Consider the following 23554-nt stretch of genomic DNA (forward strand, 5'->3'; position numbering starts at 1 on the left):
CTTAATACTAGTCTCCACTATATATATGTATACACATATATATGTACACACATATATATGTGTATATATAGCTGTGTGTATAATATATATAATGTATGTATATTAAATTATATTACATATAATATTATATATACTATATATAATATTATGTATATAATATACATATATATATATATACACACACAATGCAACCCACTTTCATCTTTCACTTCTAGTTCTGATGCTATAGCCTGTGCATAGACAAAGTACAGCCGTTGTCCACCAACTTGGCATCTAATTCCAAATATTCATCATATCTTAGATTTGGGGAATTCTATATCTGCCATCATTTGCTAGTCATGTTCTTAATATTTTGAGCTGGCTTGATTTTAGTGGAAAGTCTAGCTAATTGCTACCTAATGTTAGGTCTGTTTTATTGCTGTGGTTTTATTTTAAAGTATTTATAGAATATAAATATTAGACTCCCTTCAGGAAATTATTATTCAGTAAGAGAAAAAGAAAGATTTTCCAAGTTTTCAAAGAAATAGTTTCCATTAAAAACAGTATGTTTCCCACATAATAATGGTGGAGCCCTAACTGGACTGTATTCAGCAGCTGGTGAATACATTCCTCTCTGAGACTATTAGGAATTTTGTGAACCCATTGGTCTGGGCACAAACTTTCAGAGTATCAGAAGTTGATTCACTGGGACAAAAGATGTGGCAGACTCAATGATTTTAACTGCTTCGGGTCAGTTTATGTCTGTGCTATTGATTTGACAAAAGACCAAATAGAATGTGTGGGTGTCATGTGTCTAATACAGGCGCGCGCGCACACACACACACACACACACACACGTGTGCATACATTTATATATTTAAATAGCATAGGTGAATTTTAATTCATTTAATGATTAAAACATTGGTATATGAAGACATTAAAATCATCAGATGATACACAGTACTTCAAAAGTAGCAAAATCTATATATGTATACATATAAACATGTTGCTCTTTTAACAAATTATTAGTCAAAAATAATAATAGAGGACTATGATAGACCTCTGTTCATCCAGGTGTCATTGTTTAAGAATGTAAAGGAGTATTGTATACCAGTAAGCGATTATATTTGTTTAAGCAGCTTTTGATATTTTGCTGTCTATACCTAATACTCCCAAGTTGCCCAGATGGTTCTAGAGATCTTAGCCATTGTCAGTTCTGCCCTAAAAGCTTTAACCTATGAACAAATAAGAAACATTGACTCTCAATATTTTCTGGGGTTTATTCAATAGAATTTGAAAGAGACTGCCAAGTTATTCAAGTTTTTAACATTAGATTTTTCTTAAAGTGAATATTGCCAAACATTCCAAAGGAAACATGCAACATCTCTTTCCATGACCAAAAGATTACATTAAACTTAAAAATGACTCTATAACAATCAAGTCCCAAGATCTGATAGAAATGTGCAGTCCTAATTTAGGCAAGAAAAAAGTCTCCATTTTCACCAGGTGAATGGATAACTGAAGTAAATGGCACCTAGAAAAGCTTTCGTTATGTTATTTTGAATGATTTATTTCATAATTAAGCATCCTCAAAATGTATGTGATTTAAAATTGGTTTCTTTACTATGTGTTCATAGATACAGTTCACTTAAAGTTAATTATTATAGATACTTTCCATTAAATATTTACTGCTTTAACATTGTTATTTTCTTAAAAACACAAATAAATGGCTTATATTTTATATTTATTGCTTTCATTCATTCAATAATCAAAAACTCTTTAATGAAGGGACTTCCCTGGCAGTCCAGTGGTTGAGACTCCGCGCTTCCCCTGCACGGGGTGCAGGTTCGATCCCTAGCCGGGAACTAAGAGGTTGCATGCTGTATGGCCAAAGGGGAAAAAAAAAACCTCTAATGAGGACCTATTCAGTAAGCAGCTACCCTGTGTAGAAGCTGAGAATTATCCAGAAAATTACGAAGAAATTATCTAGACCGACTATATTTCTGCCTTTAAGAAACTTTCAGTCAATGCGAACGTCCTTGTAAAAGGAGAGGACATGGAAGAAAGGACGGATGTAAAAGTAACTTTTTTGTGTGTGTGTGTGGTACGCGGGCCTCTCACTGTTGTGGCCTCTCCCGTTGCGGGACGCACAGGATCAGCGGCCATGGCTTACGGGCCCAGCTGCTCCGCTGGCATGTGGGATCTTCCTGGACCGGGCACTAACCCATGTCCCCTGCATTGGCAGGCAGACTCTCAACCACTGCGCCACCAGGGAAGCCCAAAAGTAACTTTGATTATAGATTTCACCTGTCTCTTCTCCCTACCCTGTCTCCTAAGGCCACTACATGGAGAAGAGCAGACAGTGAATGTTCTGAAGACAAGAATGCTTTAGGGAGAATCTGTATGTTTCATTGGTTAAAAATAAATTTATCAAATTGGTTAATTTATTAACTTTTGATTATCTGAATTATAAAATCAGTGTTACCTCATGTATTTAGCACTTCCTTTGAACTTAGTCGAGCCTATTATAAACCTAAAGTCTGTTAAATGTTGTACTTCTGGAAATTCTCTAGCCACAGTTAAATGACTCTCAGAGGTAATTGGCAGCATGCAATAATGGATTTCTGCTGCATAGCAATTTACAGTAGATGTTAATATTTGCAGTTGGACTGTAGAAAGGGATTAAAGTAAGGGAACTCCTTGAAGTTTACACTTAAATTGTTACAGAAACAGAATTTAGATTCCAATGCTGCAGTTGGTTTGGTATATCATAAACATTGAAAATAACAAACATTGTGTATTTTCCAAATGCTCTAGTACCATTTAAAACTCTATGTTCTGCACATTTTATCAAAAAAGTTGAATTAACTATCATGACAATGGCCTTTAGGAACAGTTGCATCAGTTACATATCACAAGATTCAAACAGAGAAATAGTAGGAAGACTTGCCTAACAGCTAGAGAAATTGAAGTCACTTACACAGGGAGTATCAACAATTCAGACACTGAAAACTGGTTTAAGTGATGCATTAAGGTATACTCTTCACATTTAACTTTCGTATACAAGTTAAGAAAAGATACTTTCCTCTTTCCCAATTTTAGGAAAAGATATAAATATTTGACCATGTATTTGAAGCATTTGTAATCAGAAGTTCCCAATTTAAAGTTCCCATGAATTCTGCCCATTTTTTCACTTTATATTTACCCATGTTACACACCTAGAGTTTACTTATATATAAACAGATTGGTACCAGATATCAAAGATCTAGGTTCTAACCTTTGATCTAAGTTCACTATTTGTCCAGCAGTTTACAACATTTCTTTGAGTCCTAGTTTGGGGTTCCAAAATAAATAATTGTGATAACTTCTACCCTTACTAACGGCAGTTTCCATGGCTAATTTAGCTTTCTATGAGATGCATGCAAAAGAGGTAAAAATTGAAAGCAAAAGTGGTATAGAAACACAGAGTATTACTAAATTTAGCTGATAATGTATTTTTTCCTTATTTGGACTACAATTCCTCCTTCTCGCATCTTCGGCACCTCCCCCTTTCAAGATCTCTTCTCTAATTAAAAGACTCTCACGTACATCTCTAGCAACCATCACGATATTAAGCTCCATCTACTAAGCATCACTCTTTGGACAGTTCACAAAATCTGCAAAATCAGTGATCCCAAACCACATTTATATTTGTAGACCTTCTTATTCTATGAACCTTGCCACAGCCCTCCAACTGCGGCTTTTATTCAGCCGTCCCTTTCCTTTCTCTTCACTGGCCGGACGTAAAACACAAATCCTCTTACTTATTCAGTCCACATTCTGTTGGTCAGCATATTTGATTGAGTCCTAAATATCCTTGGAATATGCATCCTTCTCTCACCACATTGCACTGTCTCTGCTATATTTTAAGCTCTCATCAGTCTTTTTACCTTGATCCTTACGTTAGTCTTCTCCTAGCTTCCATGCCTGCCATGCTGCCAGGGAAATTGCCTTTCTGATACAGATGGGATCGTATCACTCACCAGATTGAAGTCCTCCAAATCTACAGAATAATTTCTTTGGAAGAGCCCACAAGGGGTTTCATAATCTAGATCTATCCTGTGCTTCCAATTTTCTTGATGTGCCTCCTACCTCCATTCACCACTACTTAAGCATAAGTTGCATGGAACTCATGCTGGTCTCCTTGATGGGGTAATTGTGGTGTTCCTGCTTCCAGCCCCATCATGGCTGCTTACATGCTCATAACTTCAACACATTTTCTAAGATTAAGTTCAAACGTTAGATATTCTGTGAAACCTCCCCACCACCAACCCCTCCAATGCTCATATAAAATAGTAGTACAAAACATTGTTTGCAAAAAATGTGATTCAGAAATAGAAAATGAAGGTATAACTAGAGTGGGAAAAAAAGAAGCAGCATGACAAAGTAGAATTCTATTTTCTCTCTTAGAATTATAAGATTTTAAGGCTGAAAGGGCTGTTACAGTCAATCCAGACCAAAGTTTTCTGTGGTTTCCATATAAAAAGTAAAAACTCTTGCCTTAAGATGAAGTTTGGGAAATTTGTATCTAGTTGTGTCATACCAACTGCATAATTTGAGTGATCCTTGTACAGGGTTCAAGAAAGCAAAATATCATGCTACTCAACTGTAAAAGAATCTAGAATCATAGAACCTGAGCTTCATAGTCTCAATTTTTCTTATTTCCCACAGCATAATACTTAACCCTTCCTGAAGAAATAAAGTTCGCCATTATTTGTACGTGCCCATATTCAAAATTCCCTGATTAAAAACAAACAAATTTTCTCTGCCAATTAGGACAATTATATCTTCTTTAATTTTTCAAAACTCTGTTTTGACAAAACTTTTGTCTAAAAAGGCAAAATATGGGGGAAAAAGAGTGATTGTAGTACCACGTGTGAGTTGAATGTGCTACAGTTCATCAACAAAAGTTTTAAAGAGGGAATTAAGCAAGATACTTCGGCACATCTCATAATTTGGGGCAAAATTGTTCCTAATCCTGGGACCCATACAGAGGTCTCTCTGGCAGAAGTTTCCAGACATTCAAAACCCAAATTTTTAAATAAAATTTATGTCAAGATATATCAGTTTTTGAGGCTCAGAATATGTAAGTCATATTTATTTTCATAACCGATCAATTTAAAGTTATAATTGACAAAAGTTTCAAGGGGCTTAAACTTACAATTGTGTTCCTTTGAGCAATTGCATTTCAGAGATGAGATAGATTGATGTGGGTCAATCCAGTCCATCTTCATTTAAATTCAGTCACTTACTTTCCTGAGCTTGGAGTGATTTTCTTTCAAACTGAGGTCCCGTTTTCCATCAGGAATTCTTATGAAAAGGTTTTACAGGTTTTGACCTACACCTCTCACTTTTTGAAATGGGTCGATTAGATTCCAAACACATGGAGCTCTCTTCACCCCTTTCTTTTTTAGGGTCTTTCCCAGATTAAAATATGTACACATTTTCTGTAAGTCTCCAATGCTGGAGTTACTGGCATGAAAAATGACCCTGTTCCTTGGAAGGCAGTATTCACTTACAAGTCCCCCAGGTCCTGTAATGTCTAAACCTCCTGTGCCACTTTAGATGTCTGCCCCACCCCGCAGAGGAGCATATACAGGAAGAGCAGACTTCCCTTCCCCCACACATTTCCTCAGTTTATTTACAAAACGTCTTGGAATGAGAATGAGCTGCTTGTGGTTCCTGTGGCTGATTCAGGGATGGTTTCCTCCAGGCAGAGAATGCTGGTCAACCAAATGACCTTTCTGCAGCTAACCCCTGCGCCCCTGTGGGAAGGCTGATCAGGCTTATGGGTACCCCTTCTAACTAAGCCTGGTGGGATTTGTTTTTGCAGTAAAGAACTTAGCAATAATCAAACATCACTGTGAAGACAGACTTAGTAATTGCAAGGTCCCTCCCCGCACCAACAGGAGTCAGAGAAACACGGGGATGCTTTTGCACTCTTGTGCCTCAACCTTGCTTCTCATAGGGTCAGGATTATTCCCTTCTGAATTCCTGAAGGGACAATAAAGCTATTAATATTGTATATGAATAGAGAATACATTAGGAGAAGAAATCATCCCAAACACCAGCTACATGAGAGATGCACCTCAGTCAGCAATTTTCCATGAGCTCACATATAGGTGTCTGTGACCAGTTAATAGTCATAAAAAAGGTTTAAAGTTGTGAAGATCTCAAGTAAACATGAATCTTCCAAATGTTTGTATTTGTTCAGACTTGCTAATGAATATTCTCACCACACATATTGGTGACTCTTAGAAACCTTGGGATTCTCAGGGATATATGTAGTAGTAGCCCTTAGAATGGACTGGTCATGTCCTCACAAAATATATATTTCACTTAAGTAGATGAAAGATGAGGGCACAAAAACTATAAGACTTCTCTCCCAAAAGATCAAATATTGAACATAACTTATAGTAAATATTATTATAAATTCTTACATATGATCCATGTGGAACTACTGATAAGATAAATCACATTTTCACCATTATATCCATTTGAACTGATAAATATTAAACTCGTGTGAGAAGAAGTGTTTCAGGAAAGCATTGGCAGGGAGTGAGGTGCTAAATAGCTACATAGTTGCAGAATCAGTTTGCTTTGAATCAAAAGGTGAAATGGTGTTCTCTAATAGACCAGAGTTGGAAAAGGTATCGTAAAAATTAGTGTCATTACTAAGATTAAGCCCCAGTCTATGTTGTCATCCTTATTTGAAGACATTAGAGACATCCACCACATAAATGAAAAGCAAAACTTATATGTATTGATTTCAATGAGTGAGCACAAAATACTCATCTCTAATCTGCCAGGGTGCTAGTTCAGTGAGGATACTTCCACTAGGTATATAGTATCTATAAATATTTTGAGGCAATATATTCTTATTTTTCAAATGCTCAAATTTTAAGAACTTTGAAATTAAAACAATATATGTATGTATTAAAGGGAAATACCAGATCATAGAAAAGAGGGGAAAATTCCCAACGTATTCACCCATTACCACCAAGTTGAAAGCTAATAAAAGAAAATGTGTATCCTGCCCAGAGAATGTCATTGAACTTCTATATCTATGATTTAACTTTCATTTCTGTCTTTCTACATTTGTCCCCCTAGTGCATCCTAACGTCAGTCAAGGCTGCCAAGGAGGCTGTGCAACATGTTCAGATTACAATGGATGTTTGTCATGTAAGCCCAAACTATTTTTTGTTCTGGAAAGAATTGGCATGAAGCAGATTGGAGTGTGTCTTTCTTCATGTCCAAGTGGATATTATGGAACTCGTTATCCAGATATAAATAAGTGTACAAGTAAGTGTCTACACAAAATTATGTTTTTATCTCATCCTTGGGGAACTTTCCAGATTTGAAATGGCCTCTAACCATATTTGTAATATTCAATGTTAAGTAAATAATAATATTTACCTGACACTTAGGCTAAACCATACTTGAACTTAGCCCTCAGGGCAGGAAGATTTTCACCACTATAAAAAATACCCCAGTTTTTTTTTTTTTTTTTTTTTTGCGGTACACGGGCCTCTCACTGTTGTGGCCTCTCCCGTTGCGGAGCACAGGCTCCGGACGCGCAGGCTCAGCGGCCATGGCTCACGGGCCCAGCCCCTCCATGGCATGTGGGATCTTCCCAGACCGGGGCACGAACCCGTGTCCCCTGCATCAGCAGGCGGACTCTCAACCACTGCGCCACCAGGGAAGCCAAAAAATTCTCCCGTTTTGAGGGGTTTTTTTTTCATCATAAAAACAAAAACTGAGGGGCTTCCCTGGTGGCGCAGTGGTTGAGAGTCCGCCTGCTGATGCAGGGGACGTGGGTTCGTGCCCCAGTCTGGGAGGATCCCACATGCCATGGAGCGGCTGGGCCTGTGAGCCACAGCCTCTGGGCCTGCGCGTCTGGAGCCTGTGCTCTGCAATGGGAGAGGCCACAACAGTGAGAGGCCCTCGTACTGCAAAAAGAAAAAAAAACAAAAAAACAAAAAAACAAAAACTGAGAACGTGGTTATCATTCATTGAACCTGTAGAAAGGTACCACAGGCACCAGTGCCACCTGAGTTCCCACCACCATCACAAAATCCAAGTATTTAATGACTGAAAGAAGTAATTCAGCTATTCTCGCTTCAAGAAGGATTCCAGTACAGCAACTGAAACATTTATTTATCAGTTGGAATTAAATGTTGGGAACACTCTCAGATCACATCTCATCTGGACTGAAAGTTTACTCTCCACACTGTAGACCCAGTAACCTTTTGAAATGTAAATTAGGAAATATCACCACTCTAGCATACATCACATGTGGCCCTGCCTTCCTCTCCATACTCAGCTCCTACGACTGCCCCTCAACCACTTTGCACTAACCTCACTGGCCTTCTTGCAAGATCTTCCCACTTCAAGGCTTTTGAAATGACTGTTGTACACTCACCGTCCTGGCAGTTTGGAAAGCTCTTTGCCCACACCTTTGCTTGGCAGGCTCTCTCCTTTCATTCAAGATTCTGCTCAGATGTCACCTTCTCACAGAGGCACTCCATGACCGTCTTGTCCAAAATAATCAACCTCTCCCCCTCATCAGTCACTTTTTATATCTTTTTCCTACCTTTTGTTTTTGTCGTTATTTTTTCCAGAGCACTTATCACTCTGGAAGTAGACTGCTTAGTTTCAAAGACCACTCTGCTCTGTGGTCCTGAGCTAATTACCTAAACTTTCTGAATCACAGTTTCCTTCTCTGTAAAATGAGAATCATTCACTGGGTTACTGTAAGGTTTAAATGACAATATTGTAAAATACTTGTAGCAGTGTATGACATACAGTAATCACCATATAAGGATCAACTATCATTATTGTTTATTGTATCTCCCCTCCTAGAATGTAAACTTTGTGAAGTATGGGCCTTATCTCTCTTTTGTATGCTGCTGTCAATGTACCTAGAATAGGGCTTGGCAGACAGTAGGCAATCAAATATGTGTTGAATTAAAAAATAGAGCTCAAGAGCAGCACAAAGGCAATATCCTAGTACATTTCATTAAAGTTCTAATGAAACATTTTCGCTATCATTTAATATAAATAGACACTTGGTCTTATAAGCATTCTTGTCAAAATTTTTTTCATAAGGCAATAAATACATAATTTTGAAATCAATGACTGGTGTACATCAACTAAATGACTATGGAGGAATCTTTAATTTGGTTTGGCAAAATAATTTTGAGCCTAAGTGTTTGTTTGACATACAAGTTGCATGTGCCTGTGTCATAAGCATACAGAACTGGACCAACAATAAGTAGTTAACTGACGATAATGGAAGCATATTTCTCTTTTCTTTTTTCATTTTCAGAATGCAAAGCTGACTGTGATACCTGTTTCAACAAAAATTTCTGCACAAAATGTAAAAGTGGATTTTACTTACACCTTGGAAAGTGCCTTGACAATTGCCCAGAAGGGTTGGAAGCCAATAACCATACCATGGAGTGCGTCAGTATTGGTGAGGAAGAGCTCTAAGACTTAGGAGGGATGAGAAACACCAGAGGTGATAATGTCAGTCTCCATGGAAACGCTGCTCAAAGTGCTGTCTCACAAGAGCCTGAGGGACCACCTCTAAGAGGCTTGCTCCCTCCTTCTTTACAAAGATACCATCCTAATGGGCCTTACTCAGCGTGTATCACAGTAAATTTAACACCCTGTGCATGCACCGTTATTTCTTAAGGACCATCGATAACTGTTTCAACTATTGTGATCATTACAGATTTATTTTGTATCACTATCTAATGAAGTTTTACTTATAGTAATTTATATGTATACATGCACACTTCCATATATATATATATATATATATATATATATATATATATACACACACACACACACACACACACACAAATTTGATCTTGAACTAAATTTCCACCTTAGGTTAAGAGTTTCCACCTAGATCTAATGTCAACCAGTGACCAAACTTATTTTCCAAAAGGAGGAAACATATTCTCTGGATACAGCCCTTTAATACTCAGTAGATGGATCAAAGACTTAGAGACCTGGATCTGATATGGTTAAAAAAAATCTCACTTTTTTCTCTCACACTGCTTTGCTGAAACGCCCTGCTTGCACAGGTATTCAGAGACAAGGAGAGGATTTTGGACTTAAACTGACAGAAGGACACAGTCCCAGGGCCTGATTAATTGCAGGCTGAGTTTCCTGGAGGGGAGGTTCCTCAGACAAGTTGTTTGCCTAATAACGGATCACTGTCAGGCTATATTTTCCCTGTTTTAAATGGTGTGCAGCTACTACAGCTACGAGCTTGGTGAACAGTTGGGGAGCAGATGCTAAACCAAATGGGGAAACAGCTTACTAAATCTCAGAATCCCCTGGGCAAGAGCTGCAAGAACCTTTTGATACTGCAGTGCTGTTGGCAAATGCACACAATTGTCCCCTTGATTCAGTGCAAGATAGTCTCCAGGACACCCCTGGGCTCCCCACAGACAGATCCATTAGAATCTTAAGTACTGGAGAAATAACTCTAAAGTGGTGGTTTAACCATTTCAGGTCCACATGAGACATTTATTTCTAAACAAAATTTTTGTGAGAAGGAAATAAATAGTTGACATTTTAAAGATAATCTCAAAAGCATCTGGAAAACAACTTTCCTGAAACAGCTCATGGCTCAATTTGGTTCAGTCTTATTTTTTCCTCTAGTCAATAAAAACACAGGAAAATAACTTAGAAATAGGGTAAAAGGTACATGAGAAAGCACTTCAAGTTCATCTCTCTGTAGGTCCTGAGGGCTGATGATTAGAGGTGATAACTTCCAAACTGTGGAGAAAATAGGAAACTGTTCTGAAAATATTCAAGGACAGAAATTCAGGATAAGTTGCGGAAAGTTTGTGATATTGCTCTACCCAGGAAAGGGGCGAATGTTTAGATTTTCTTAGTTGTTGAAGGTGTAGCAACAATCCTTCAAAGGCCATTTATATAAATGTGTTAATGCTTTCCTATCAGAGAGCATTTAACACCTGGCACTGTTGGATTAGCTATTAAGGCTTCCTGGTAATTTATAATACTATTTAGACAAAGACTGTTTGGTTAACACGATTACGTTTAAGAAATTTATGTATTTTAGAATAGGGGTTAGCAATCTAAAAGCCATTTAGTGAATCAGGCTCATTGAGCAGGTAGGTGTAAATGACCTAGGATATAGGAATAGGCAAATCAACAGCTTTAGTTCCTGGCTGTTGTTGCTTGTTCCATAAGGGATGCTTCCCATCATGTGGTATCTGGCCTACAAGCACTGTGTGGACCATGCCTGTGGGCTTGCCTCAGAATTTCATAAAAAGTGATGACTTGCCTGAGGATTACAAAGGACCATTAAAGGCTGTTCCTTTAACAAATATGAAAACTAGGACCCAGAGAGCTGAAATGGTGATCCCAAGGACACAACATGAGTTATTGTCAGTGCTATAATTAATACCTCTACTCTAGCTCTCTACGGCAGAGGTTGAAGAATGTCTCTCCCTTTGCTAAAATCTATACTGTATGACTTGTTTCTTACCCAGATTTTAAATTGAGAGAACATGTCATAAACAGAGAAAACACCATCTTCATACAGAGCTAGGGTAAAAAATTTATGTCACAACATACCCACTCCTCATGGTTTGCAAGTCAAATTAAGCAAAAATTTCGACTGAATCCAATTTTATAGGAGAATGTATTTCTTCCACTTTGTGCTCCAGAAATTTGCTTCCTTTCTGCACTGTCATTCTGCCATCCTCATTGCTCTTCGTGGAGAGTTGGTGCTGTTCAACTAGTCACAGAGGGAAGATATCTAGCTCCAAAGAGTGAGTAGCAAAGAGCATGGCCTTGCTATGTTCTCTCTGGAACCATGCAGTCAGGCAGCAAGAATGAGAACAAATGAATAATGTTGTAAGACCATTACTGGTGAAATATCCAATTCAACTTTCCTTCCAATTCAAGAATCCCTTTTACAGCATTCCAGGCTGATGATCAACCACACCATGACCACTTCCAGGGACAAGGAGCTAACTACATTTTTGAGACACTTGTTTCATTAGTGAACAGTTAAATGTTCCAATGTTAAGATTGTTCTTAATACAGAAGATAGAAGAAATGCAGTTTCTGTTGAGCAGTTCTGTTTTTTTCTTAATTACCTCTTAACCAAATAGTGCCCCAGATCTATACTGTTCATTTAATGACCTGAATACTACTTAAATCAACCTATTTGTTGTCTTTACATGATCAACAAAGTTTCCATTCTTTCCAAAAATAGTTTTTGGATGCTAACATTAAAGGTTCATTTGAAAGTATTTAGCTAAGAAAATTTCTTCTCCTCTCAAGGCCTTTTAACTATCCCATCTTATTAGAGCTCTTTATATCTGAACTCGCTAGTTGTGAATATATTTCCTCCTTCTTCTTCAATGGAATAATCTAAGATTGGCACTTAAATTTCATTTTTAGAACCATTCGCCATCTGACTAAAGACTCATAGCTACTTATGTTGTAATTTTTAAAATCTGTTTTTCTTAAGTCTAGGTGTACATTTGCCTAGACCACCTTTGCTTTTATGAAAATTGCCAAAATTTGGGTGATTTCCACATCACGTAATTTTTTTCTAATTTAGTCCATGTAGTTCTGGCATTAAATGAATACTGGACAAAGTTACAGCTCACAGACTTGGATTTTTATTTTTCCATTTGCTGTCTTGGAGGTGTTTTTATTTGTATGTGCAAAGCTCCCCTACTTTTTAATGACTAATATTGGGATCAGAGATATGACCTTAACTGGCAAGAGATTATGATATCATTAAGTGATTTGGTTGCTCTGTTCTTTAACCAACTGAACATGAAGACTCCTTTGAAAGTGGTTCAGTAAAGTTCATTTAAGTTCATTGAAACTTAAATTCACTTATCTAATCATTTCCATTCAACTCTGTGTTGCATTCAGATACCTAAAAGTGACTGAAAAAGCATGTGAAGAAAATGTATTGTGAATGGCTTTAAATTTCTGAAACATTTAGCTTATATTTCTTTCTTTTTTTTTTTTGCGGTACGCGGGCTCCCCACTGCCGCGGCCCCTCCCGTTGCAGAGCACAGGCTCTGGACGCGCAGGCCCAGTGGCCATGGCTCACAGGCCCAGCCGCTCCACGGCATGTGGGATCCTCCCGGACCGGGGCACGAACCCGTGTCCCCTGCATCGGCAGGCGGACTCTCAACCACTGTGCCACCAGGGAAGCCCAAGGTTATATTTCTTGAGGTTGTATGAAAAATAGTATTCTGCTCTAAAATAAGGATTCTTTAAATCAGAAGGCAGCAAGGTTAGTGGGAATTTGTTTTTGTGGAAAGAGAGTCATATCATCTGAAAGAGTTACTGTTGCAAGCCATTTCCATTGTAAGTCAGGAAATTTTATGAACATAAATATAAGAATATCACCTTGCAGGTGTTTATTTTTTATTAGAAGTGCAAAAATCTGTTATAATACCTTGTAAAGCCAAGATTGAAAATCTGTTATAATACCTTGTAAAGCCAAGAAAAAGGGAAAAATCTACAAAAGAAGTTTTAGAAAAAGTATATCAGTTCATCCTAGAAATCAGCCAGTCAAGTGAATTCTAGAAGCAGTTTATCAGCTGAAATTGACCCAGAATTCACTTAAAATAGATACTGCTATGCCTGATCTACACCCATGAATAAATGACAATATTTAAGTACTCAAGAAAAGGCACATGAAGTAGAAAAAGCACTGAGTTGTAGGCCAAGGACCTGAATACATTTTTTGCTTAATCATTCTCTAGCGCAGAAGTTCTCAAAGTGTGTTCTCAGTACCTGCAAATGTGCATCACGTGTATCAGTAGAAATGCAAACTCCCAGGCCCCACCCCAGGCAACTGAATTGGAAACTCTGGGTGGGGAGAGGTCCAGCATTCTTTGTTTTAGCAAGTCCTCCCTGCAGGTGATTCTGTTGCACACTAAACTTTGAGAATCAATTCTCTACTATGTAATAATGACTAACCTATCAAGTTATGGTCAGGATCAATCAATAATTGTAGCAGTGCTCTAGAAATTGTAAAGCATTGGTCAGTTGTGAATAATTAAATTCATGCCTGAGTTAATCAAATCTACAGTGAAAAGTATACCCAATGCAAGAGTGAGTTTACCTGATAATATGAGGACCAAAAAGTGGAAAACATTCTATTCCTGCTTTTACTTTCTCTTTGTTTTATCTTTAAGTCATCTTGCCCGACTTTGTTCTGCAGGATTTCTGCTCAGAATTTGGGCGAGTATTGATGGAAGCAAGCCTTCTTGTTTATTTAACAATTGTGAAACTATGTGTGAGCGAACTGAGGCTGTTTCTGGTGTTCTGTTTCAGTGCACTGTGAAACCAGTGAATGGAGTCCTTGGAGTCCATGCACGAAAAAAGGAAAAACATGTGGCTTCAAAAGAGGGACTGAAACACGGGTCCGAGAAATAATACAGCATCCATCAGCAAAGGGTAACCTGTGTCCCCCCACCAGTGAGACAAGAAAGTGTACAGTGCAGAGAAAGAAGTGTCAGAAGGGAGAACGAGGTACAATCATACTAACTTGTGCTTGTTTGAATCCTCATGATTTGATGCAAATTTCACTTTATTTCTTAGGAAACATTTATTATTATCACGCATGTCTGAAAACCCTAAAATGTGTACCAAACAACGAATATGTTGGCTGTAAATTACAGAATATCAATGTGGTAATTTTTTAAAATGGAGCTTGATATCAGAACTTTAAACTACACAAAAGTGTGCTAATTGAATCTTAGGGAAGGGGGCTGCATTATAAGCATATAATATATGCCTATATCTTCCTTTTGGGCCATTATCTTTCCTATCATCTACCTTCCTAGTACCTGGAAAACTTAGGGGAAGCCTCAGAAACACAAGGTCTAATAATAACATTTGGTACACGAGCATGGTGAATACCAGCCATCAGCTTACTCCTTTCTTCATTGCCTACAAACCAAAGTAGTGCAATTAGGTGTTAAGCTTTTGTAGCTAAACATATTTTAAAGGTTACATATTTTATAAGTATAATACAAGCATTCATGACATTTTATCCCCAGATTTTTTTTCATATTACAGTAATTTCATACATCAGATTATAGAACCTACCAAATCAATATTAAATAACTCTGTGTAAGGGCTGTTTTGAAGTCGTATGAGTGCCAAGGAAAAATATATCATTTAATCTGATGCTTTAAGGTGATTAAACTTCCATATAGAAGATCTGCAGTTGTTGACTTTTAAAATATAATTTTTCCATCTTTCTCACTAATCCTCAGCACCACTGCCTACAAATATGTTATGTAGCTATTGGTGAGCCTATAAATGATCCTCTCAATTAATTGCAGCTTGGCTGACTCTGTAGTTGAACTCCCTTTGCTTATTTCATTCATTCATTCATTCAACATCATTTTATTGAATTTTTATTTTATGGCCACACATAGTGTTAAGCCCTGGGGATTCACAACTGAATAGGGTACCATCTCTATCCTGAAGTTATACTCAGAGTCCAGTGAAAGGTTGAGATGTTTAAGCAGATAATCACAATATCACATAATAAGGGAGGTTTGGTGTGTGGAAAATTTCGATGGAAACACAGAAGAGGGTGCTGTGAAAACTTGAACTTTGCTCATACAGGAAAGAACTTGGGTCACCCGTACTTTGCAGTGTCTTTCACTGTACCAAAAGACCAAATTGACCATCATCAGGATGGACACAGCCTGTCGTTGCCATTAGTAATCAAGTAGTTAATGTGATAAACTTTTTGAATACATGGATTATTTTAAGGGAACTTCAAGTTTTTGTAAATTTATAAGAGCTTTTGATTAAAATTAGGTTTAAGGAATGAAAGTTGGCTAGTGTAAAAGGTCTTTCTGGCATTTGTTACCAATTAATTTAAAACATCTTAGATTTTAAAAGTTGGATTTGAAAATAAAATATTTCATCACTCTACTTGCTGGTAAGCTCCCATAGCCGTACATTTACTTATGTTTACTAAATTTTCTTAAAATTTAATGACTTACAGGTGGTCTTTGTTCATATTATTCTTTCCACAAAGATTCTACATTACTAATCAGTATTTAGTATACTTTGCTTTTAAAATATAAGTGAAGAAAATCTCATCCAATAGAAAAATTAAATTATAATTCTAATTACATTTTTTTCTTTTATTTGAGGATGTGGTCTTCCAATATATTTTGCTAGCACTGACTTAAACATTAACATTGAAAATGTTAGTTTTTAAACTAGCAACAACTAAGATAAATAATGCCATAAAAAGTTTAAAATCGTAACCTGTAACATAAGCTTGACTTAAAAATTTCTTTCTGGTCCTTGTTTCTTCCCCTCTGAGTAGGATACAGTGACATTTTATGTTTACAAAGAAAATGTTATACAACTAGAAAATTTTAGGTGCTTTATTCTTTTTCAAATTTGATAAGTAGGAAATGTGGATTACATGTATAATTAAATTAAAGATTTGGCTCCATTTTTATTTAATTTTCATTCATCTTTTTATATGTCTGTCAAAAATGATTTCTCAAGTAGCCTAGAAAGTTAAGATAGGAAGGTAACCACTTCTCCCTTCAGTCCTTACTTCTCTAACCTATTAGTTTTCTTAACTTCTCTTAATGGTAACTCAAATATCAAAAATATATCTATTTGAATATGAAGAAACCAAACAGAAAAGTAATTATGACCCCTGAACATGCCACTGTATCAAATATCACATCAAAATAATAACACTACCCAGAGTCTTCTTGTTTATATTGTATATCTCAGAGCTATACAATAGTGATAAATATAAACACAATAAAGTGATGAAGACATGATTTCTCCTACCACTAGAGTAGCTATTACTTGAGTTGCACCTAAATGATTGTAGATTCATAAAATAACATCAGTTAGGTTCATGGCTGAGCATTTTCAGATGAGAAAGCTAAAAGATAAGGTTTTTAAAAAAAAATTTAGCCTGAAAATCTTGAATTTAAACTTATATCTATCTTCCCTGCCCAGGAGGTTAACAACAGACAGAAGTAGATAACTCATATTTGGAAAAAGGTATGGAGCATGTGTTCAGGAATTTTTCTGCTGTGTTGTAATTGCCAAAGTCAAGGTCTCCAGGGAAGAATGATAAGATCCAGAAATGACTTTCTAAAATGTACACAAAGAAGAAGCTGAATAGGAGAAACTAGTTTTTAGTAACAGAATGGATTATTCTGGTTGTGAGATGCATATTTAAATATATGAAATTTTCATATATATATATGAAAAATTGGTTGCAAAATCTTACACATACACACATTTTTCTTTACTAATATTCTTCTCATGCTTAGAATAGTTATAGTAAGTTAATCTGAGGCAATAAATGTCATTTCTGTAGCCCCAAATCTAAACTTTCATCTGATGTACTACTTGTTTGCACATTTAGGATTATTTCCCTTTACCTGGCATGCTGCTTTTTAATATCTTAACTTCTCCATAAATTACTAGCTTTAATAAGAAGTTATTACCATTGCAGTAGTTTCTAGCTTGAGCCTGTCTCAATTGAATTATATTTGAAATGTCAAAGATATATAACATTTATTTTAAGAGATTATGAAGGCTAACATATATACTAGTATCACATATGCCTTAAAACAATATATTTTAAATAGAAGTAAACAAGGAGAAAATGCACTTTTAATGGCTGCCAACTCATATTTATTAACTCTTTTGTTATATTGCGTGTAACCATCTTAGATAAGGGTAAGTGAAACAGAACAGGGGAGCATATATGTGTCTGCATTTGATGCAAAAGAGTGATTTTTTTGTTTGGATTGGAAGGCAGGGTGCAAAGAAAGGAAGATCACCAAAATGTTCCTCATTCATTTGTACATGCCTTTAATTAACTGAAGAGAATTTCCTGTAGGTACTGGATTTTGAGGCAATTCACAAAGAATGAAAGAAATTTTGTTCTTTGGTGAATTGCACGACTAAGATCCTAATTAATTACATGTAGTACATGATCTTGGGATAGAAAGGAGAGAGAAGAACAGAGTCATGGAAGAAATGGGGCAGGGTCTACTTTCTTGGTGTAAAGAAGAAATAGCATCCTTCCTAGCAAAGAAGGAGAAAAATAATCCATTAAAATATAAATAAATAAAATGTCCAGAGACATTTCAAAGGAAGAAACAGGTGTGGGAATTATTGTATTATTTGAACATACTGAAGGTCACCTTATGTGCCTTCCCAAAATTAAAAGTACAGTTGTAAAATTCTACTAGGTTTTACATAGAAGAAAAGCGTTATATGTTAACTTACAAATTGCTGTTAATCATGCTTTCAAATACCAGTATTATAAATATGCATTATATTTATCATGAGCACTATATTTAAAGTTACAGTAAAATTTGTTTTTAAAAAAGGAAACAAATAAAAAATGAGTCTGCTTTGTTCCCAGGTTTGCACCTCTGTCTTTTAGTTTACTTCTTAAAATCTTTATAACAACTACTCCAGTGATGAAGAGTTGAGTTTTCTACAGGAAGGATTCATATTAAAGATTCAGTCAAATTCAAAACAAGACATTTAGCCAAGATTTTCAGAACAGTTCTCAAAATCCAAATAGAAGGAGTCATTAGCTCAAAATTGTAGGATGTCAACTGGCTTGGAGAATTTTGATGATGGCCTCTCACCACCATCACCTCATGGAGGAGGACCAGCTGGCCTACAGACACTCATCCTGTTTAAGCACTGGAGGATGGGAGCTTTCTGCTCTTTCCCTACACCCAGTCAGTACACTAGCCCTTTAACATAGGTCAGAGAAAATTCGACAAAGTACAGAGCTGAGATAAGAATGGCATTAAAGACTGTGGTTTTCAACCAGGCATGATTTTGCTCCCCAGGGCACACTTCTCATTGTCACACTTGGAGGAGGGGGATGCTACAGGCATCTAGTGGGGAGAGGCTGCTAAATATTTTACAATGCACAGGACAGCCTCACACATCAAAAATTTTCTGCCAGTAGTGCCAAAGATGAGAAACCCTGGTATAAACTCAACAATCTCTCTTTGTTATCCCTCTTTGAGGCCATGTTAGTCCTTACCCAAATGGGTTTTTTGTTTAGATTCTGGGAAGGACCAGTGAAAACCTTTCATTGCCACCAATGGAAACCCGCACATGGTGCAGACCTTTCATAACAAGAACAATTTGGTGAAACAGAGGGGAAATTTTTGCCCCCCAAACATTACAAAGGTAATAATCAATTTTATTAAAAATTAATATTCTTTGAATTTCAAATATTCCAGTACCACATGAAAATATTTAGCTATGTTTGAAACCTCCAAGAAAGGTAGTCTATTGCAATAAATAATGCCTTTCACTCTGAGCAATGTTCCTTAATACAAATGTATGGACTTTCTCTTAAAGGCTAAGCCCAGTTTTCATTTAATGTCCCCAATGGAGAGGTCTGTCATTTGTTTAATCACTATTTAGCTCTCTCTCCACTGAGACAAATTATGTGGCTACAGTCATCTCTTGTTTTTTAATACACTCCTATCTACTAGGTTAAACCATATGAAACTGCCATTTTTGTTGATTATAAATGGTCAAATATAAGCAGTTTCATAGGGTTCAACCTAATACTCCAAAATTTTATCTCTCTGAATTTTGTAAATACTAGAACTAGACCTAGAGTACCATTGTTACTGATGAAAACATTACAGTTTGTATATGCCACAACTTAATTTAAATATTAGGCTTTTAATATTAATACAGGTATGCTATTGTTTTTGAAGGATGTAGGCACTCCTAACCTCTGAAGATCCTCATAAAAACATGGTTCATCTTTGAGTCCTTTTCAGTTATGCTCACTCATTGCCTATGCACTGATTTATTTGATTATATATTTTCTCCTTTGCCATATTACTCAACTCTTACTCTTTGTTTCTTTCCCACCAATTACAGCTTAATCTTTGAAGAATCAAATCAGCTGCAAATTTCACAGCTATGTGTCCGAATTTATTATCCATATAGTTAAAAGAGTGTTATCACTACTGTGACAGGTGCCAATTTCTTTCATTGATTCCTCTGACATTGACATTACAGTGGCAAGATCTTTGCAAGCATTCTCTGTTGCCCAGGTTTGTGGGTTGAAGACCATGCTAAGATTGTTTATATATGCACAGTTTACTTCCCTCTGTAATAATGGAGCTGAAGGATCACATCCAGCACTTAGATAGATTTTGAAAAAAGTAAAATGACAGTTACTAGGTTTCTTGCCTTGAGCACATTTTACAATTACACTGTATATTCTTAAATTTCTCAGTGTTAATGAAAAAGTTCTGCAGAAAATAAGAAGCCTTTTATTTCATGATTTGTAATCCCAGGTACTATACCTTTTATTTTATTTTATTTTATTTTATTTTTGCGGTACGCAGGCCTCCCACCGCTGTGGCCTCTCCCGTTGCGGAGCACAGGCTCCGGACGCGCAGGCTCAGCGGCCATGGCTCACGGGCCCAGCTGCTCCGCGGCACGTGGGATCCTCCCAGACCGGGGCACGAACCCGTGTCCCCTGCATCGGCAGGCGGACTCTCAACCACTGCGCCACCAGGGAAGCCCTATACCATTTTTTATAATTCAACCAGCAGTTATTATCTTTTTGTAATCAATAGCAAGTTCATACCATTCCATTTTCGTAGGCTCTCTAAGATTTGGGGGACATTCATAGTCGTCCAAATTCACGGTGGGCACTATTCACAGTGGGAAAATACTTAAGTGTTGTTATTATCTTTGTAGTCCCTACCTTGCTTTGGTGGTAGAAAAATCATTTTTAGGCTTCTGTGCTGTGTTGGTGTGTCTACTGCAGCATCTCTATTCTAAAACAACCTTTATAATAAATTATTCTTGCAAATGCTTATACTTTCTGAGATTTCCTTTTTGTTATTTTTATAAATATCTAATGCTTTTCAACCCATTAGTATGTGTAACATAACACATACTGGTCAGTCTGTTGAATAGAGTAGCAGCTGTAGTAAACAAAGCATTCTTCAGCCCCCAACCAAACAACGATCTTGCCATTGTTTAGCTCCTGTGCATCGGGGTGAAGTTGTTTCAGGTAGCTTTTGCTGCATAAGAAATAGCCCCAAAGCATACAGGCTTAAAACAACCACCATTTATTTAACAATAAATGTGGGTGGGTAATATGGGCTGGGATCCACTGTGCAGTTCTGGCTGGTTCCCTAATGTGGTGGACTGGTTGAGGGTGGAGGAAACTGCTGTTTCTATCATCCTCAAGGTGGCTATAGGGGTTCTACAAGTTTCTAAGAGGGAGAAAAGAAGCAGTTCCTCTCGAGTTTGGGCTCAGAACTGGCACAGTTTTACTTCCACCATGTTCTGTTATTCCATGCAAGTTACAAGTCCAGTCCTGATTCAAAAGTTGAAATAGATTTCACCTCTTGGGGGAGAAGTCCCATAGTTACTTTGCAACTTGTCATGCACATACAGGGATGAGTGGAGAATTGTAACCGTTTTTTCCATCTACCACAGAGGTCTTTCTCTTGTTTGCAATTAGATGAGTGTGATTGCTCCTTTATTCAACATTCTCTTCCTATCTAATGTAGTGTCTCTTCCTTTGTAAAAACACTCAGTGGTTGATACAGGAGATGGTATATAGGAGATTATTTCTATTGTATTTTCCAGTTTGTAAAGGGCAGAATAGGAAGAATAAATAAAAGGCCAGGCCAGGATACCTTCATACACTCAACACATGTTTATTAAAGCACCAGCTATGTGCTAGGCACTTTTAGGTGCTGAAGATATAGCAATGGACAAGAAAGACAAAAGTCCCTGCCATCATGAATCTAGATATTGGTGTCATGGTTTATGTTGGTCCACAAAGTAAAGACAATCGATGATCAGCTCACTTGTAGCATATGCTTGTGTGGACAGTTTTCATCTTTGCGATTTTTTTCTGTCGGTAGCTGCAGTTTCATTAGGTTGCTAACACATTTACAAAGACATTTGTTTATTCTGGCAAAAACGAAATATCCGCCTACTTTTTGTTTTGGTCTCAAGGCAAATCTATTTTTCTGTGACCACCATGTTGATATGCTAATATGTTTTTGTGAGATGGCTAAGTAGGGTTAAAGGTACAGCTTGTGGCTGTGGAACAGAGCTGAGTTAACAGGCCCTTTGGAGAAATGACCCTGAGACCCTGGCTTCATGTGCAGCCTGTTCTAGCCAACTGAGATCCCTGCCAATTAGGAGGGTTCCCTAGAGAGAGCCTCAGAGAGCATCAGCATAAATTTAAATTCTGGACCCCCAAGTATAGTTTCCAAAAGGGCCTTCTTGTCCTTTGCTAATTACAAAGTAAACATTTCTCCACCAAAAAAGACACTTCCTCCTTTCATGCTCCTGTCTGCCTTCCCACCTCCCTAACACAGTCACTCCTTGAAACTGCTGGTGTTGCTGAAACCTCTTTGGCAAAGAAGACACCCCACATTTGAAGGCACAAAAGAATTATTCTTTCCATAGATCATTATCTTATTCTCTTTTTATCTACTCCAGTAACTTCTTCGTAGAAGTGTTACAGACTAACTTTGTAGATTGTTACAGCCTGACAGAAAAGACTGGTTACCTCAGCCACAGGCCTCCCAAGAGGTGTGACCAAGCAAATACAGCCAGGTTACAATTAAATTCCCTGACCTCATTGAAAAAGAAACATTCTCAAACTTGTTTACATTAAAGCCGCATCATTTTTAGCATCACAAAAGGGAAAGACCACTCGAATGGTTTAATTCTTGTACATTGCTGTCAAAGCAGACCCCAAATAGAATGTGGTATATTTTTGTACTAATGGACAAATCCAAGCATGAGGTTTTCGACACAGTGGCTGGCATCAGTGTACATTAACATGTACAAAATGGATGTAAATGAGAAATTCTTCAAAACTTGTTATTCCACTAAGTTTCTGCTCTCTTCCCCAGGTACCTCACTTTCCATTTAATTTTCTATTCAGTTCCCTTTTCCTTTTGGTTAAAGCACCTCATTCCTCATGTCCTAAATTGGAAATGCTTTTCTACCATTTTTCTTACTGTTTTTCAGTTTTTCTAAAAAATCATTTGTAAATGTATGTAATTATTATTTTAACAGAAAAACAATATCTGAGTGTTTATCCTTCATTGACAGTCCTTTTTCACCAAGGTCACTGTTACCTTCTGTGTATTCATCAGGATATTTGAAAAGACAGATTTCAAATTACCTTAAGCAAAAAGAAAACTATTTGCTAAAGACACAGTTTGCTCTAAGTGCTCGAACAATATCATTGGCTCCATCTTCTTCTCTCCTCTTTCTCGCCATTTCAACTCATCCTGCCTCTGTGTCTGTTTATTGGCCTTGTTCTCCCCTGCTACAGTGAGTCTGTCTCTACTCACAGGGAAAGCTGGCTCTGGGAAGCCCTAAATCTGTATCCATGTTGCTCTTGGTCCAAAAGGATAGTGCGCTCTCTCCTTCAGAGTCCATTCATCCAATC

At 37.1% G+C, this 23554-nt stretch overlaps 1 protein-coding gene across 1 annotated transcript in view; it reads left to right on the forward strand.

The window, feature by feature from the left end:
* RSPO3 (R-spondin 3) overlaps positions 1-23554 on the forward strand; it is a 77425-nt gene that overhangs the window by 24901 nt on the left and 28970 nt on the right. Inside the window, exons 2-4 of the mRNA XM_081250950.1 lie at positions 7129-7320; positions 9347-9493; positions 14380-14577. Of these exons, the coding sequence (XP_081107076.1) occupies positions 7129-7320; positions 9347-9493; positions 14380-14577 (537 nt within the window). The remainder of the gene's footprint in view (positions 1-7128; positions 7321-9346; positions 9494-14379; positions 14578-23554) is intronic.

This window comes from Mesoplodon bidens (assembly GCF_964165515.1).
Source record: "Mesoplodon bidens genome assembly, chromosome: 12".
Taxonomy (NCBI): domain Eukaryota; kingdom Metazoa; phylum Chordata; class Mammalia; order Artiodactyla; family Ziphiidae; genus Mesoplodon; species Mesoplodon bidens.